A 15,272-nucleotide genomic window follows, 5' to 3' on the forward strand; every position below is an offset into this window, starting at 1 on the left:
CAGGGCCTCTTCCCTGTGCTCTGTGTGGCCTTCAGACCACAGTGATGGTCCAGCCTCACACTCCCTGGAAACATTACTGATGCCTGCACCTCGACAGCGCTGGTCATTGCTGCCAGAATGTAGTGGGCAGGCGCCACAGAGTTCTCTCATACTCTCCATGTGCTCTCAACACCTTTGAATGTGGGGCTGGCCCCCATCATACCAGCATCTGCGACCAGTGATGCTGTGCACCAGCTCCTGAAGGGCTGAGGTGCTGAAGGCAGACACCACATCAGACGCATCTAAAGTTTCATGGCTGCGTTTCTGAGTTGGCCCTGATCAAGCAGTGCCAGCGAGCTGCCCTCGGCCAGACAGGAGCCAGACATTCTCAGAGGCCATGTGAAGATCTATGGAGTGTCCTCACTGCATGTTGTCACCATCCTCCTGTAATCAAACAGCTATTAGGGCCTCCACTGCATCTCCATGACAGGGGCATACTCTCAAAGGGCATTGGTGCTGAGATAAGCCAGACTGGAGTCAAATGTCCACAACTGCGATGTGAGGATCTATGGGGACACCTCACAAGCAAGCCACTCAGCTACAAAGTACTTAAAAGGAGTGAAACCGGATGGACCACCTGGCATTGATCTAGGCACTGGAAACGACAATGGCAATCGCGGCCCTGATGATCTTGCAAAGTCCTCTTTTACTAAAACAAAAATAAAAATACCTGGAAAAACTCAGCAGATCTGACAGCATCTGCGGAGAGGAATACAGTTAACGTTTCGAGTCCGTGTGACTCTTCAACAGTCCTCCTTTACTAAAACCTGGGAGCTAGTGCCAAAATTGGGAGAGCTGTCTCACAGACTAGTCAAGCAACAGCCTGACATAGTCATCCTCACGCAATCATATCTTATAGATAATGTCCCAGACACCAGCATCACCATCCCTGGGTATGTTCTGTCCCACCGGCAGGATAGACCCAGCAGAGGTGGCGGCACAGTGGTATACAGTCAGGAGGGAGTTTCCCTGGGAGTCCTCAGCATCGACTCCGGTCCCCATGAAGTCTTATGGCAACATGGGCAAGGAAACCTCCTGCTGAACACCATGTACCACCCTCCCTCAGCTGATGAATTAGTGCTCCTCCATGTTGAAGATCACTTGGAGGAAGCACTGAAGGTGGCAAGGGTGCAGAATGCACTCTGGATGGGGACTTCCATGTCCATCACCAAGGTTGGCTCGGTAGCACCGCAGCTGGCCAAGTCCTAAATGACATAGCTGCTAGACTAGGTCTGCGGCAGGTGGTGTGGGAACCAACAAGAGAGAAAAACATACTTGACCTCATCCTCACCAACCAGCCTGCTGCAGGTAGGAGTGACCATGGCACAGTCATTGTGGAGACGAAGTCCCGCCTTCACATTGAGGTTACCCTCCATCATATTGTGTGGCACCACCACCGTGCTAAATGGTGCTAGATTTCGAACAGATCCAGGAAACTCAAGGCTGGGCATCCATGAGGCATTGTGGGCCATCAGCAGCAGCAGAATTGTACTCAAACACAACCTGTAACCTCATGGCCCGGCATATCCCCCACTCTACCATTACCATCACCATCAAGCCTGGGGATCAACCCTGGTTGAGTGAAGAGTGCAGGAGGGCATGCCAGGAGCAGCACCAGGCATACCTAAAAATGAGGTGTCAAGCTGGTGAAGCTGCAACTTAGGACTACTTGTGTGTCAAGCAGCATAAGCAGCAAGTGATCACAGTCATAGAGTCATAGGGGTCTACAGCACAGAAAAAGGCCCTTCGGCCCATCAAGTCTGTGCTGGTCAAACAAGTACCTAATTATTCTAATCCTATTTTCCAGCACTAGGCCCATAGCCTTGTATGCCATGGCATTGCTTGTGCACATCCAAATACTTCTTAAATGTTATGAGGGTTCCTGCCTCTACCATCCTTTCCGGCAATGAATTCCACATTCCCACCACTCTCTGAGTGAAAAAATTCTTCCTCACATCCCCTCTAAACCTCCTGCCCCTTACCTTAAATCTATGCCCCCTGGTTATTGATCCCCCCACCAAGGGAAAATATCCCCCTGTCTACCCTATCTATGCCCCTCATAATTTTATACACCTCAATCATGTCCACCTTCAACCTCCTCTGCTCCAGGGAAAATAACCCCAGCCTATTCAATCTCTCCTCATAACTAAAACTCTCCAGCCCAGGCAACATCCTGGTAAATCTCCTCTGCATTCTCTCTAGTGCAGTCACATCCTTCCTATTATGTGGATTCCAGAACTGCATGCAATGCTCTAGCTGTGGCCTAACTAGCGTTTTATACAGTTCCAGCATAACCTCCCTGCTCTTATATTCTGTGCCTCACTAATAAAGTCAAGCATCCCATATGCCTTCTTAACCACCTTATCCACTACCTTAAGAGACCGATGGACCACCCACATCAGGGCCCCTCTGATTTTCAGTACTTCCCAGGATCCTACCATTCATTGTGCATTCTTGTGCCTTGTTTGTCCTGTCCAAATGCATCACCTCACACTTATCCAGATTAAATTCCATTAGCCACTGATCAGCCCATCTGACCAGCCCACCTATATCTTCCTGTAATCTAAGGCTATCCTCCTCACTATTTACCACACCACCAATTTTTGTGTCATAAATGATCAATCGAGCTAAGCAATCCCACAACCAATGGATCAGATCTAAGTTCTGCAGTCCAGCCACATCCAGTCGTGATTGGTGGTGGACAATTAAACAACTCACTGGAGGAGGAGGTTCCACAAATATCCCCATCCTCAATGATGGAGGAGCCCAGCACAGCAGTGAAACAGATAAGGCTGAAGCATTCGCAACAATCTTCAGCCAGAAGTGCCGAGTAGATGATCCATCTTGGCCTCCTGCAGAGGTCCCCAGCATCACAGATGCCAGTATTCAGCCAATTCAATTCACTCCACGTGATATCAAGAAATGGCTGAAGGCACTGGATGCTGCAAAGGCGAGGGCCCTGACAACATTCCGGCAGTAGTACTGCAGACTTGTGCTCTAGAACTGGCTGCGCCCCTAGCCAAGCTGTTCCAGCACGGCTACAACACTGGCACCTACCCGGCTATGTGGAAAATTGCCTAGGTATGTCCTGTAATTGCCAATTACCGCCCCATCAGTCTACTCTCGATCGTCAGTAAAGTAATGGAAGGGGTCATCAACAATGCTATCAAGCGGCACTTGCTTAGCAGTAACCTGCTCACTGATGCATAGTTTGGGTTCCACCAGGGCCACTCAGCTCCTGACCTCAATCCCAACGCCTTGGTTTAAACATGGACAAAAGAGCTGAACTCCCGAGGTGAGGTGAGAGTGAAACATTGAGGCAGCATTTGACCAAGTGTGGCATTGAGGAGCCCTAGCAAAACTGGAGTCAATGGGAATCAGGGGGGAAATTCTCCGCTGGTTGGTGTCATATCCAGCACAAAGGAAGATGATTTTGGCTGTTGGATGTCAGTCATCTCAGCTTCAGGACATCACTGCAGGAGTTCTTCAGGGTAGTGTCCTAGGCCCAACCATCTTCAGCTGCTTCATCAATGCCCTTACTTCCATCATAAGATCAGAAGTGGGGATGTTCAGTGATGATTGCACAATGTTCAGCACAATTCGCGACTGCTCAGATACTGAAGCAGCCCATGTCCAAATGCAGCAAGACCTGGACAATATCCAAGCTTGTGCTGATAAGTGGCAAGTAACATTCATGCCACACAAGTGTCAGGCAATGACCATCTCCAACAAGAGAGGATCCAACCATCACCACTTGGTGTTCAATGGCATTACCATCACTGAGTGTCCCACTATCAACATCCTGGGGGTTACCATGGACTAGCCATATAAATACTGTGGCTACAATGGCAAGTCAGAGGCTAGGAATCGTGCAACGAGTAACTCACTTCCTGACTCCCTGAAGCCTGTCCTCCATCTACAAGGCACAAGTCAGGAGTATGATGGAATGCTTCCCATTTGCCTGGATGAGTGCAGCTCCCACAGCACTCAAGAAGCTAGACGCTATCCAGGACAAAGCAGTCCGCTTGATTGGCACCACATCCACAAACATTCACTCCCTGCACCACTGACACACAGTAGCAGCAGTGTGTACCATCTACAAAATGCACTGCAGGAATTCACCAAGGCTCCTTAGATAGCACCTTCCAAACCCATGACCACTACCACCGAGAAGGACAAGGGGAGAAGATCTATGAGCGAATTAAAGTACTGTAACAGCTGGGAAAGAAATAGGATAAGCTTTGGACTGCCTCCCTATCACATACTGTCCTTAATTGGTGAGTCTATCTTAATGAATGGGACTCCTGCAAAAAGGTCAAGATAAGAGAGATAGCTTAAAGGAAGGCATTGTCCTAAGTTTAGGACAATGTGCTAATTAGCTAGAACCAATAGAGTTAATTCTCATCACATTGCTAACAAATTATAGACCAATTAGACATTTCCAACAACTTGGCTAAGGTGGGCTCACAACATCTTTGAGTATAAAAAGAGGGTTGTGGGAACCAACTTTGTGTACATCAAGTGTGGAAGTGCCAGTTTAGACTTTTGGGGATAGTTGAGTATTCCATCAGCCCGAAGGTCGTTCCAATAAACCTCAGGCCAGATGAGTATTAGTACTGGGACTGGTTCAGTGGCGGATTCCCTGCCAGTAGAAATCCCAGGAAGGTTAGTGCTTCTCAAAGGCAGTGACTGTTTCTCTGTCGGTGTGAGGAATTCAAGTTGTTGTCCACTTCTCTTAGATTGATCACCCATTTGAATGCGTGGAGTTGGTAGAATTTCATTGATAAGTATACTTTACCTATATTCTGCCTCTGTTATCCGCCATTCTTCGTGATCATGGCTGATCATCCAACTCAATAGCCTGCTCCCGCTTTCTCCCCATACCCTTTGATCCCTTTCGCTACATCTAACTCCTTCTTGAAAACATACAATGTTTTGGCCTCAACTACTTTCTGTGGTAGCAAATTTCGCAGGCTCACCACTCTCTGGGTGAAGAAATTTCTCTCCATCTCAGTCCTAAATGGTCTACCCAGTATCCTCAGACTGTGACCCCTGGTTCTGGACTCCCCCACCATCGGGAACATCCTTCCTGCATCTACCCTGTCTAGTCCTGTTAGAATTTTATAGGTTTCTATGAGATCCCCCTTCATTCTTCTGAACTCCAGCGAATATAATCCTAACCAACTCAATCTCTCCTCATAAGAAATGCTAATAGAGAAATACAGAAATAATGTAAAGTAACTTCTTCTAATTAACTACTGATTATTAATTACTTATCTTTCAATTGTAACTTAATGGAGGTACACTATTTGGTCAATCACTTGTGGCTGCTTCGTAATACTGTTTTGGTTAATTTGGTGTAAAAGCTTATCATCAAAATGGCTTCTTATCTCAGTGTTACCACAATTGCGTTTAGCCTTGTTAGCTTCTTACAATGAATATGACATAAAGTAACTTAAAAATAGTTTGGTTACACCAAAATCTAGTACCCAGAACCTTTGGGTTTGAACCTCCCTGCCCACCATTGGTGGATAGGCAATTAGCAGAGTGATGAGGTGCCTCATTCATCTCTCTCACTGGCAGTGGCCTGCTGAGGTCACTGCCAGTGCATGAGCCTCTGGGTCTGAAAGCAAACCCAGAAACCCCTGATTGAGTTCCTGGAGACTCCATGAAAGTTGCCACTCTCTCAATGGAGGAGGCTGTGTGGTCAGAGCTTTGGCTCAATGGAGTGCTCATGCTGTGCATGGACTCCTCCAGGACAGAGACCATGGCATGCAAACCCTCAGGGACCTCTGCTAGATCTTCCTGTGCATCCCGTTGGACATCCAGCATCTGCCGTCTGATGGACAACTCCAGGGGCTCATCTACCTCGGAGTCAGCATCGTCTTGGTCTCCAGCAGTCCTCTGGTTGTTATGCCTTCTGGAGTCTGCCTCCATCAGCTTCTCAGGCGAGTGTGATGTGCCCTCACCATTGTGCAATACCATCTAATCCAACATGCTAATGCCCACCAACGTGCCTGTGTCTACACTGGTAATTGGTGCAGAGGGGAGATGTGACACGGGTGCATCGATGAGCAGCTCCTTGGGGGGGTCAAGGGAGGGTCCTCTGGGTCTGCCTGGCATCCTGAGGCTGGGCACATCTTGGGGAAGAAGAGAAAATGTCAGCAAACATTACAAAGTCACAGGGCATGCGTTCTGGTTGCTTATCATAATGGACCTCCCTGCCTCTCAGAGGTATTGTGAATGGACAAGCAACAGGGAAAATGGGTTTAAACATCTCATTCCAAATGCCACTGCCCTACACCTCCTATATCCTCCCCCAGTCTCTGCCCGTCCGCTGGACTCTTACCTGCCTCCGAGACCTGTGCTTCTCCATGACCTGTGGACTTGGCTCCATGCTCACATGCCAACTCCAGAACTTCCTCCTCTGCCTGCGTTATAATCAGGAGGTTGGGCACACCTCTACCTGTTTGTCCTCACTCCTGAGCATTATAACTCCTCTTCTCCTCTGAGGACGACAGTGCTTTCATGAGCCTCCCCTCTACATGTCAGACCATATCCCTCCCACCCCACCAAGAGACACAGGTGCAGGTGCCCATCACATTGGCACACCTCACCAAGCCAACTAGGCACATTTTGCAGTCTCTCAAGGCACTGGGATATGTGCCATCTGGCACTCTGCATTTCACACCCGTGAGCACCAACAAGTCCTCCCACCCACTAAAACATCTATACACAGTTCCACATGGACTCAGTACTCACCCTGGCAGAGTACAGAAAGTTTCTGAACCTTTTCCTTCACTGGAGTCAAGTGCTGCTCACAACACCTCTGTCCATGCCGCCTTGGTTTGGTGAGGTGACCTCCTCTTCCCGTCTCGTGGAATCAGTATAGCCCGTCGGACAATCACTTCCTCCAGAAGAACACGTGAGGTAATCATCGGTAAAATGGGGAGCAGAGTGCCGACGGGCATTGCCATTCCACCTGCATAGGAAGCAGGTCCTGAGGCCATAGTTACTGCTCCGACAGAAAATATTCTTTCAGACACTGACACGCACACATGCATTTCTCTGGGGTTTCTGACCACCCCTTGGCAGCCTTCAGGGTGCTCCCCGTCCATTTTCAAATCCCCCCACCACCCCATTGGACCCTGGCGCCAGCCCCTGGCGGGCAATGATGAGCCAGTCACAGCGTGTTCCATGCTGGCTGGCTGTTAATTGGGTAGCCCGAGAGAAATCAGGTCAGGAGCTGATCGCAGGCAGAAGCGGATATCACATCCGCTTCCAGGCCTGCCGATCGCACTCCCTCACCAAGCGTAAAATTCAGGCTTAGGTCTGTGACGATCCTGGGCCTCGGGGGGGTGTTGTACCAGCAACAGCCACCATATCCTGAGTGGTGCTGCCATTCAATAGAGCTGCTGGCCTCTGATTGCTGACATCTTTTGGCAGGTGGTACTTCTGACCCTGGGGTCCTTGATCCCGGGGTAAGCCTAGCGCTATTCGTTTATCGTACACGATGAGGCGGGCCAGCCTGAAAAGAGGTGACGTGAGGTTCCTACTGGCTCTCTAGCTGACAGGCGAGAATCCCAGTACCTCCATTAAATCCAGTCAAGCCCATACCTCCACCACACTGTGTTAGTCAGTGTTATTAAAATTATGCAGCTCTTCTTTGCGCCGTTCCCTGTTGGTTGATGCTCTGTAACTACAAAGCTGAAAAAAGAAGTATTTTTATTCAGAGCTTCCATCTCACAGTGGAGGCTTCTGGCTAATTCACATCCCACAACCTGCTGTGAAAACTCTGCTCACGTTTTGACTGCTTTGTAAAATTCCAGCACAACAGCTGTGACAATTCACAACATCCTAAAACTATCAGGAACCCAACATTCTAAAAGAAAAAGTCAATTCCGGATCCTTCAAAAAATAATCCAGGACCTTGATCCAGATTTGGATCCAGATGTTTCCCCAATACTAAGCAGTTCTTTCCTTGGGCCATACCTTAACTGTGTGCCAAGTTTCGTTGAAATCTGTTCCTTAGGTTTTGAGATATATTGTTTGCAGACTAACAGACTAACAAATAGACGAAACATCTTAAGTGGTGGAGGTAATGAACTGCAGAAGCATTAAATGGGAATAGAAAAACACAGGGACAGAAAAGTGAAAGACAAAAAAAACAATAAAAAAGGTCCAAAGGTAGGTTGAGCAACATGGGTAATGAAGCAAGCAGCAGAAAATGTTATGGAAAAGGACAAGGAGCAATTCAGAGTAAAATAATGAATAGGGAAGGGCCAATTTCAATGCAATGAGAATGGATCTGGTATGGGTAAATGTGGAGGTGGCTCGGGTAAAGTCGAGATACATTGTACCTGCGTTCCTATAAGGCCTGGAAACCAGAGAAAGAACTTCCAGGGTGACATGAGAGATAGAGAGTAAGATGAAGCAGGAACAAGGGTACAGGATGCACTTCAGCAACTCACTGAGGCTCCTTCAAAAGCAATTTCCAAACCATATACCACCTAGAAGGACAAGGGCAGCAGACGCCCGGGAACAGCACCACCTGCAAGCTCCTCCACACACCATCCTGACTTGGAACTATATTGCCATTACTTTGCTGTCACTGGGCCAAAATCCTGGAACTCCTTTTCTATCAGCACTGTGGGTGTACTGTTACCACATGGACTGCAGTGGTTGGAGAAGACAGCTCAGCACCACCTTGTCAAGGGCTACTATGGATGGGCAACAAATGCTGGCCTAGCCACTGGCACTCATATTCCATGAAAGAATAATTTTTGAAAATGTACGACAGGTGTCAAATTGACAATACAAGTGTGAACTAGATAGAATATAGTGCAGAGGAGACATGAAAAAAGAAATGAGAGAGAGTATGAAAATCGATTGCCAGTGAACATAAAAGGGAATTCAGATGTGTTCTATAAGCATGTAAATAGGAAAAGGATTTTAAGATGAGGGGTGCGACTGACTAGGAGCCAAATCAGAGATCTGTGCATGGAGGCAAAGGGCACAGTTTTGGCACGAAATGTGTGTTTTGCATCTGTCTTTACTAAGGAAGAAAACAATGCCAAAGTCACAGTGAAAGGAGAGATAGGTGAGACACTGGATGGACTAAAAACTGATGAAGAGGAGGTATCAGAAAGGCCGGCTGTACTGAAAGCCGCTAGTCATTAGGGCTAGATGGGATATAGCCAAGGATACGGAGGACAGTAAGGGTTCAGAGTTTGGGGGCACTGGCTGTAATCTCCCGATTCTCACTAGATACATAGATGATGGGTGGGTACAGAGCACATAAGAACATAAGAAATAGGAGCAGGAGAAGGCCATTCAACCCCTTGAGCCTGCTCCATTCAATTCAATAAGATCATGACTGATCTCCGAGCATTTTGAATTCCACATTCCCATCTATCCCTGATAACCTTTGATTCCCTTGCCCATTAAGAATTTATCCACCTCCGCCTTAAAAATATTCAATGACGCCGCCTTCAGCGCCTTCTGAAACAGAGAGTTCCAAAGTCGCATAACCCTTTGAGAGAAAAAATGTCACCTCTGTCCTAAAACAGCAATTTTAATTTAAAACAGTGCCACCTAGTTCTGGAGAATTTGTGTGTTCGGATAAACTCAGCACGACAGGCTGATCAGTTTAACCTCAATGGTGGGAAAGCTTTTAGACAAAATTAAGTCACTGGATAAATGTGGATTAATTAGGAAAAGCTAGCACAGATCGGATCAAAGAAAATAGTATTTAACTAACTTGATTGAGTTTTATGATGAGGTATCAGAGGGTTGATGAGATTAATGCAGTTGACATGGTGTGCATGGACTTCCAAAAGGCAAAGTAGGACATAACAAGCTTGTTAGCAAAGTTGAAATCCGTGGAATAAAAGTGACAGATCAGGGAGAGTATTGGTGAATGCCTGTTTTTAAGCTGCAGGAAGGTATACAGTGCAATACTAACAGGGGTTAGTATTGGGACCACTGATCTCTTTGACATATTAATGAGCTAGATTTGGATGCAGGAGCCACATTACGTCATAAGGAGTACCATAAACTGGGCGTTCTGACTTCCGTGCCCAGCTCTTCAAACCATGACTTCATCGATTTGGACCAAAAGCAGCCCCAAACATATTCCCCAAATAATATATAGGGAGACAAAAAAAAATGTTTGTAACTTTATATAGAATTTTCACCTAAATGCAGTATGCCAGTGTATCCCACATGAGCCTCCCTCACTTTATCCCTCATCCTCATCATGTGATTATCCCTCATCACTTTCTCCTATCTAACTGCCCCGTAAATGCATCTATACTATTTGCCTTAACTACTCTATGTTGGCTGACATTTTAGTGTAGGTTTGGGAAATGACACTTCATCATTTTTGCTGCTTCTACACTGCACGTCTGATCCATAAGTGAATTTTCCAGGGATTTCTGTTTTTTCACATAGGGTTTGAGTTCACACTGCAGTTTGCAACCAGCAATGAAGTGTAGGAAGGATGTAGTTGCAGAGATGGGCTGGTTAGAAGGCCTGCCTCAGTTCTCAGACACAGCAGTCCAGCTGTGAATGTTATTTAAAGCCCCCTTAAACCTCATCTCTCACCCCCTCACAGCTCTCTACCACCTCCATGCTTCCTCAGATCATCCACAACACTTCCATCGCCCTCAGATGGCCCATACCACCCCATGTCCTCTCCATGCCATCTCAGGTCGCCCATGATGACCATATTCCCTCCATAGTCACTCACCCAATTTTCTCAAAGGAAATGAACTAGGATTCAACTTCTTTATTGAATTTCAGTACTAAGTGTAAATGCTTCAGAAAATCAAAGCTCTGCTCTGAATCTGAATCAGAATCAGCATTTCTAGTGGCACCCACATTGCCCAATTTCAGTTTTGCATTTTCCAATTCAAACTGCCTGATTTCTCTCTCCTGCTACATTTCTCTCTCCTCCTACATTTCTCTCTCCTCCTTTTCCCTTTGGAACTCTAATTTCATCTTTCTTATGGAAATTTCCCTCTCTGTTTGGATTCTAGCTAACATTACTTAGTCAGTTTCTGGTTCCAGGCTTGCTTCCTCTGTCTCTGGTTCAATATCAAAGTGACTAGTTAGGATTTGGATGATTTTGGCTGTTCATCCTTGCTTGTTATAAACAAATTTTCTCTGCAGCTCTCTTTGATAAATGTTGAGCTCGCAGACACTGCATGTGGAGGGCCATTGATTTTGAATTTTGGTAAAAACCCAATCAATGGGAGGTGTAAATTCACAAGTGGTTTTGTGTTTTTAATGTCCTTTCAAGGGCGGGCATTCCACCCACAGTCAATTATATTTTAAGAACTTTCTGAAAGCTGATTTAGACATGGGTAAATTCTTTGTACAGAAATTGCTGGTCACCTGACCTTTGGTGGCCAACTCCGATGCATATTGTTCATTTTTTAAAGTCAATTTGTAAAGAGTCTGCATTGGATAGAATCAGTATCTCGAAAGTTCAGAATATTATATCTTTACTGGGCATGACAGACCTCAATGATTTTGAGCAGGTACTTTTGTCACCTGCTCATAAAAGTTGGCTACAACCAGACTTGGTGTCAAGCTGGGTAATCAATGGGTATGTCGCCCGGGATATTTTAACTGCCCTTTATTCTTGTTTCCACCAAGTGTGTTGGTTTAAAATTCCTCCTCCCTGCCATTGTTTTGTGGCTATTTGTCGAAGTAATATTATTTTGTTTTTTAGGTCCAATTAAAGTGAATGGAAAACATATTGTGAAAACTCTCGGTGACGATACACTGCTGCCGTGCACAATTGACAGCAAGGAAGTTGTCTCGCAATTCATGTGGCAAAAAAGGCATGGTCAACAACAACAGATATTTTTTACAATTGTTTTCATCAATGGAGAGAATCAACATTTCGTTGATATTTTTGATGGCAGAATGATCTATGTTGGGAAAAGTCGCAAAAATGCAACGATGTATTTAAAAAATCTCACACTACATGATGAGGGGACATACACCTGCATTTTCACCTTCTTCCCTGCTGGGCCTGTTGAAGAAGAAATACAGCTAACTGTACAAGGTATGGAAAGTTTCCATGTTAATGTCTGACTTTAATATCAGTGTGGCTTACTCTTGCCAGAGTTGGAAGACACTAGACACTTGAGCACAAATCTATGCTGACACTCCAATGCAGTGCTGAGGGAATGCTGCATTATTAGAGGTGCTGCCTTTCGGATAGGACATTAAATTGCCCTGTCAGATGTACCGAAAAGATTTCATGGCATTGTTTCAAAGCAGAATGTGCGAGTTCTCCCTGCTGTCCTGATTAATATTTATCCTTCAAGCAACATCATGAAGGCAGGTTATCTGGTCATTATCACATTGCTGTTTGTGGGACCTTGCTGTTCACTAATTAATTGCTGAATTTCTGACTTTACAGCAGTGTCTATGGTTCAAAAGTGTTTAATTGGCTGGAAAACGCTTTGGAACATCCTGAGGGTGTGATGTAAATGCAAGCGTTTCTTAAGGAAACATTCATAGAAACATAGGAACTAGGAGCAGGAGTAGTCCCTTTGAGCCTGCTCCGCCATTCATTATGATCATGACTGATCATCCAACTCAATAGCCTGCTCCCACTTTGTCCCTATATCCTTTGATCCCTTTTGCCGCAAGAGCTATATCTGACTCCTTCTTGAAACATACAATGTTTTGGCCTCAACTGCTTTCTGTGGTAGCGAATTCCACAGGCTCACCACTCTCTGGTTGGAGAAATTTCTCCTCATCTCAGTCCCAAATGGTCTACCCCGTATCCTCAGACTGTGACTCCTGGTTCTGGACTCTCCCACCATCGGGGACATCCTTTCTGCATCTACCCTGTCTAGTCCTGTTAGAAGTTTATAGGTTTCTATGAGATCCCCCTTCTGAATTCTTCTGAACTCCAGCGAATATAATCCTAACCAACTCAATCTCCTCATGCCAGTCCCGCCATCCCAGGAATCAGTCTGGTAAGCCTTTGCTGCACTCCCTCTATAGCAAGAATATCTTTCCTCAGATAAGGAGACCAAAACTGCACACAGTTTTCCAGGTGTGGCCTCACTAAGGCCCTGTATAATTGCAGCAAGACATCCCTGCTCATGTACTCGAATCCTCTCGCTATGAAGGCCAACATACCATTTGCCTTCTTTACCGTCTTCCAGCCTTTATTACAAATGGAGCAATACACAAGCAAGGACCTTCACACATGGAAATGCATATCAAAAACTCAGGCATCTTACTGATTTAAATGAATGGTTTGAAACCTTGTAATGCTCGTGCCTGAATTTCTGATTTGTACTGGTCATACCCACCATCTGTTTAAAATGCTGCACTTAGCCTGGGGCTGATCTATAAAAAACTTTTAGCTTGAATAAGCAAATTTACTTACAGTTGGATTCACCAGCAAACTACAGACCCAGCCAGAATTAGACTGGACTTGATATCAATTTGCTTGAATCCAAATTTCTTGTGAGCATGACTTACTGAGTTTTCCACTTTGTAAAATTGGAAAACTATATTAAAATTTACCAAGGAAATGAGTTTCATGAACAAAAACATTTATATGGAAAATTTGTTTTTGACCGTATTATATTTGATCGGTCATTCAACGATGCTCACAGGGAACTCTCGTCAGAAAATTACAAACCCATATCCCCTTGATTTTCCATTAATTTATAGAAAGTCAGGGGCCTCAAGACTGCGATGTCCTTACTAACACTTCAAGTGAGTACCACACTTCACCAGGAAAATCCAATTGAAGAATCGGCCTTATAGAATCAAATGTAGACTAGAATCTTGTGACTTGGGGAACAGCCAGCGAGTTGCAGCAGCAACAGACTTTCTTTTATAAAAATTGATACAATACACATGCTGAGGCTTTCTGCTCCTTTCGAACTGTATATTCACAGAATCACACAGTGCAGAAGAGGCCCTTCAGCCCATCGAGTCTTCACTGACATGTGAGAAGCACCTGACCTACCTACCTAATCCTATTTACCAGCACTTGGCCCATAGCCTTGAATGTTATGATGTGCTAAGTGCTCATCCAGGTACTTTTTAAAGGATGTGAGGCAACCCGCCTCCACCACCCTCCCAGGCAGTGCATTCCAGACTGTCATCACCCTCTGGGTAAAAAATGTTTTCCTCACATCCCCCTAAACCTCCTGCCCCTCACCTTGAACTTATGTCCCCTTGTGACTGACCTTTCAACTAAGGGGAACAGCTGTTCCCTGTCGACCCTGTCCATGCCCCTCATGATCTTGTACACCTCGATCAGGTCGCCCCTCAGTCTTCCCTGCTCCAATGAAAACAACCCAAGTCTATCCAACCTCTCTTCATAACTTAAATGTTTCATCCCAGGCAATATCCTGGCGAATCTCCTCAGCACCCCTCTCCAGTGCAGTCACATCCTTCCTTTTATGTGGCGACCAGAACTGCATACAGTACTCCAGTTGTGGCCTCACCAAGGGTCTATACAAATCCAACATGACCTCCCTACTTTTGTAATGTATGCCTCGATTGATAAAGGCAAGTGCCCCATGTGCCTTTTTTACCACCCCACTAACATGCCCCTCCACCTTCAGAGATCCATCGACACACACGCCTTTGTCCCTTTGTTCCTCAGAACTTCCTACCATATTACCATACCTACCATATATTAGTCCTACCAATTGGTAATGAAACCCACAGACACACAATGGCCTTGGAAATCCTGTGGGTTCCCCCTAATCTTCTGTTGTAACTTGACAGATGATGGGAACTCCCAGAGAATTGCAGAGCCAAAGGATATTGTTATTGAGAAAGATCACATGACTGTAGTGAGCTGCTGAAGTTGAATGCCTAAGATAAAATCCAGAAAAGTGGACAAATATTCCACTTCTGAGAGCCCTTCTGTCCAACAGGTCTGAAAAGCTCTTGTTACGTTTGAAAGGGATTTTTGGTTTAAACTCAATCTTGATGTAAAGTCAGCTTCATGTCTCTGAGGATTCATTTCTAAAAGTCCAGTCTTTTTTTAGAAACTTGGCAGATAATAAAATGGAACCAATGGGACAAAGTGGAGGTGGATATTTTAATGAACTCTGCTGAAAGGCAGATACCCCAATCTGTTTGAGAGAATGGGGAAGTATTTAACAAAATCTGGCACATCCCAATGATGATCATACATGTAATTTTAGACACTGGTAGAGTACCTCAAATCCAGC

The 15,272-nt window shown here is 45.6% G+C and overlaps 1 protein-coding gene across 6 annotated transcripts in view; it reads left to right on the top strand.

The window, feature by feature from the left end:
- The window catches only part of LOC144682972 (nectin-1-like), a 93,607-nt gene that overhangs the window by 20,602 nt on the left and 57,733 nt on the right, over positions 1-15,272 (top strand). For all 6 annotated transcript variants that reach the window (XR_013577145.1, XR_013577146.1, XR_013577144.1 and 3 more), the window contains exon 2: positions 11,777-12,115. Coding sequence is in view for 3 of the 6 variants with exons in the window: in XM_078545906.1 (XP_078402032.1) it covers positions 11,777-12,115 (339 nt within the window). In the remaining 3 variants the exon portion in view is untranslated. The remainder of the gene's footprint in view (positions 1-11,776; positions 12,116-15,272) is intronic.

This window comes from Cetorhinus maximus, chromosome 7, assembly GCF_964194155.1.
Source record: "Cetorhinus maximus chromosome 7, sCetMax3.hap1.1, whole genome shotgun sequence".
NCBI classification, from domain to species: Eukaryota; Metazoa; Chordata; class Chondrichthyes; order Lamniformes; family Cetorhinidae; genus Cetorhinus; species Cetorhinus maximus.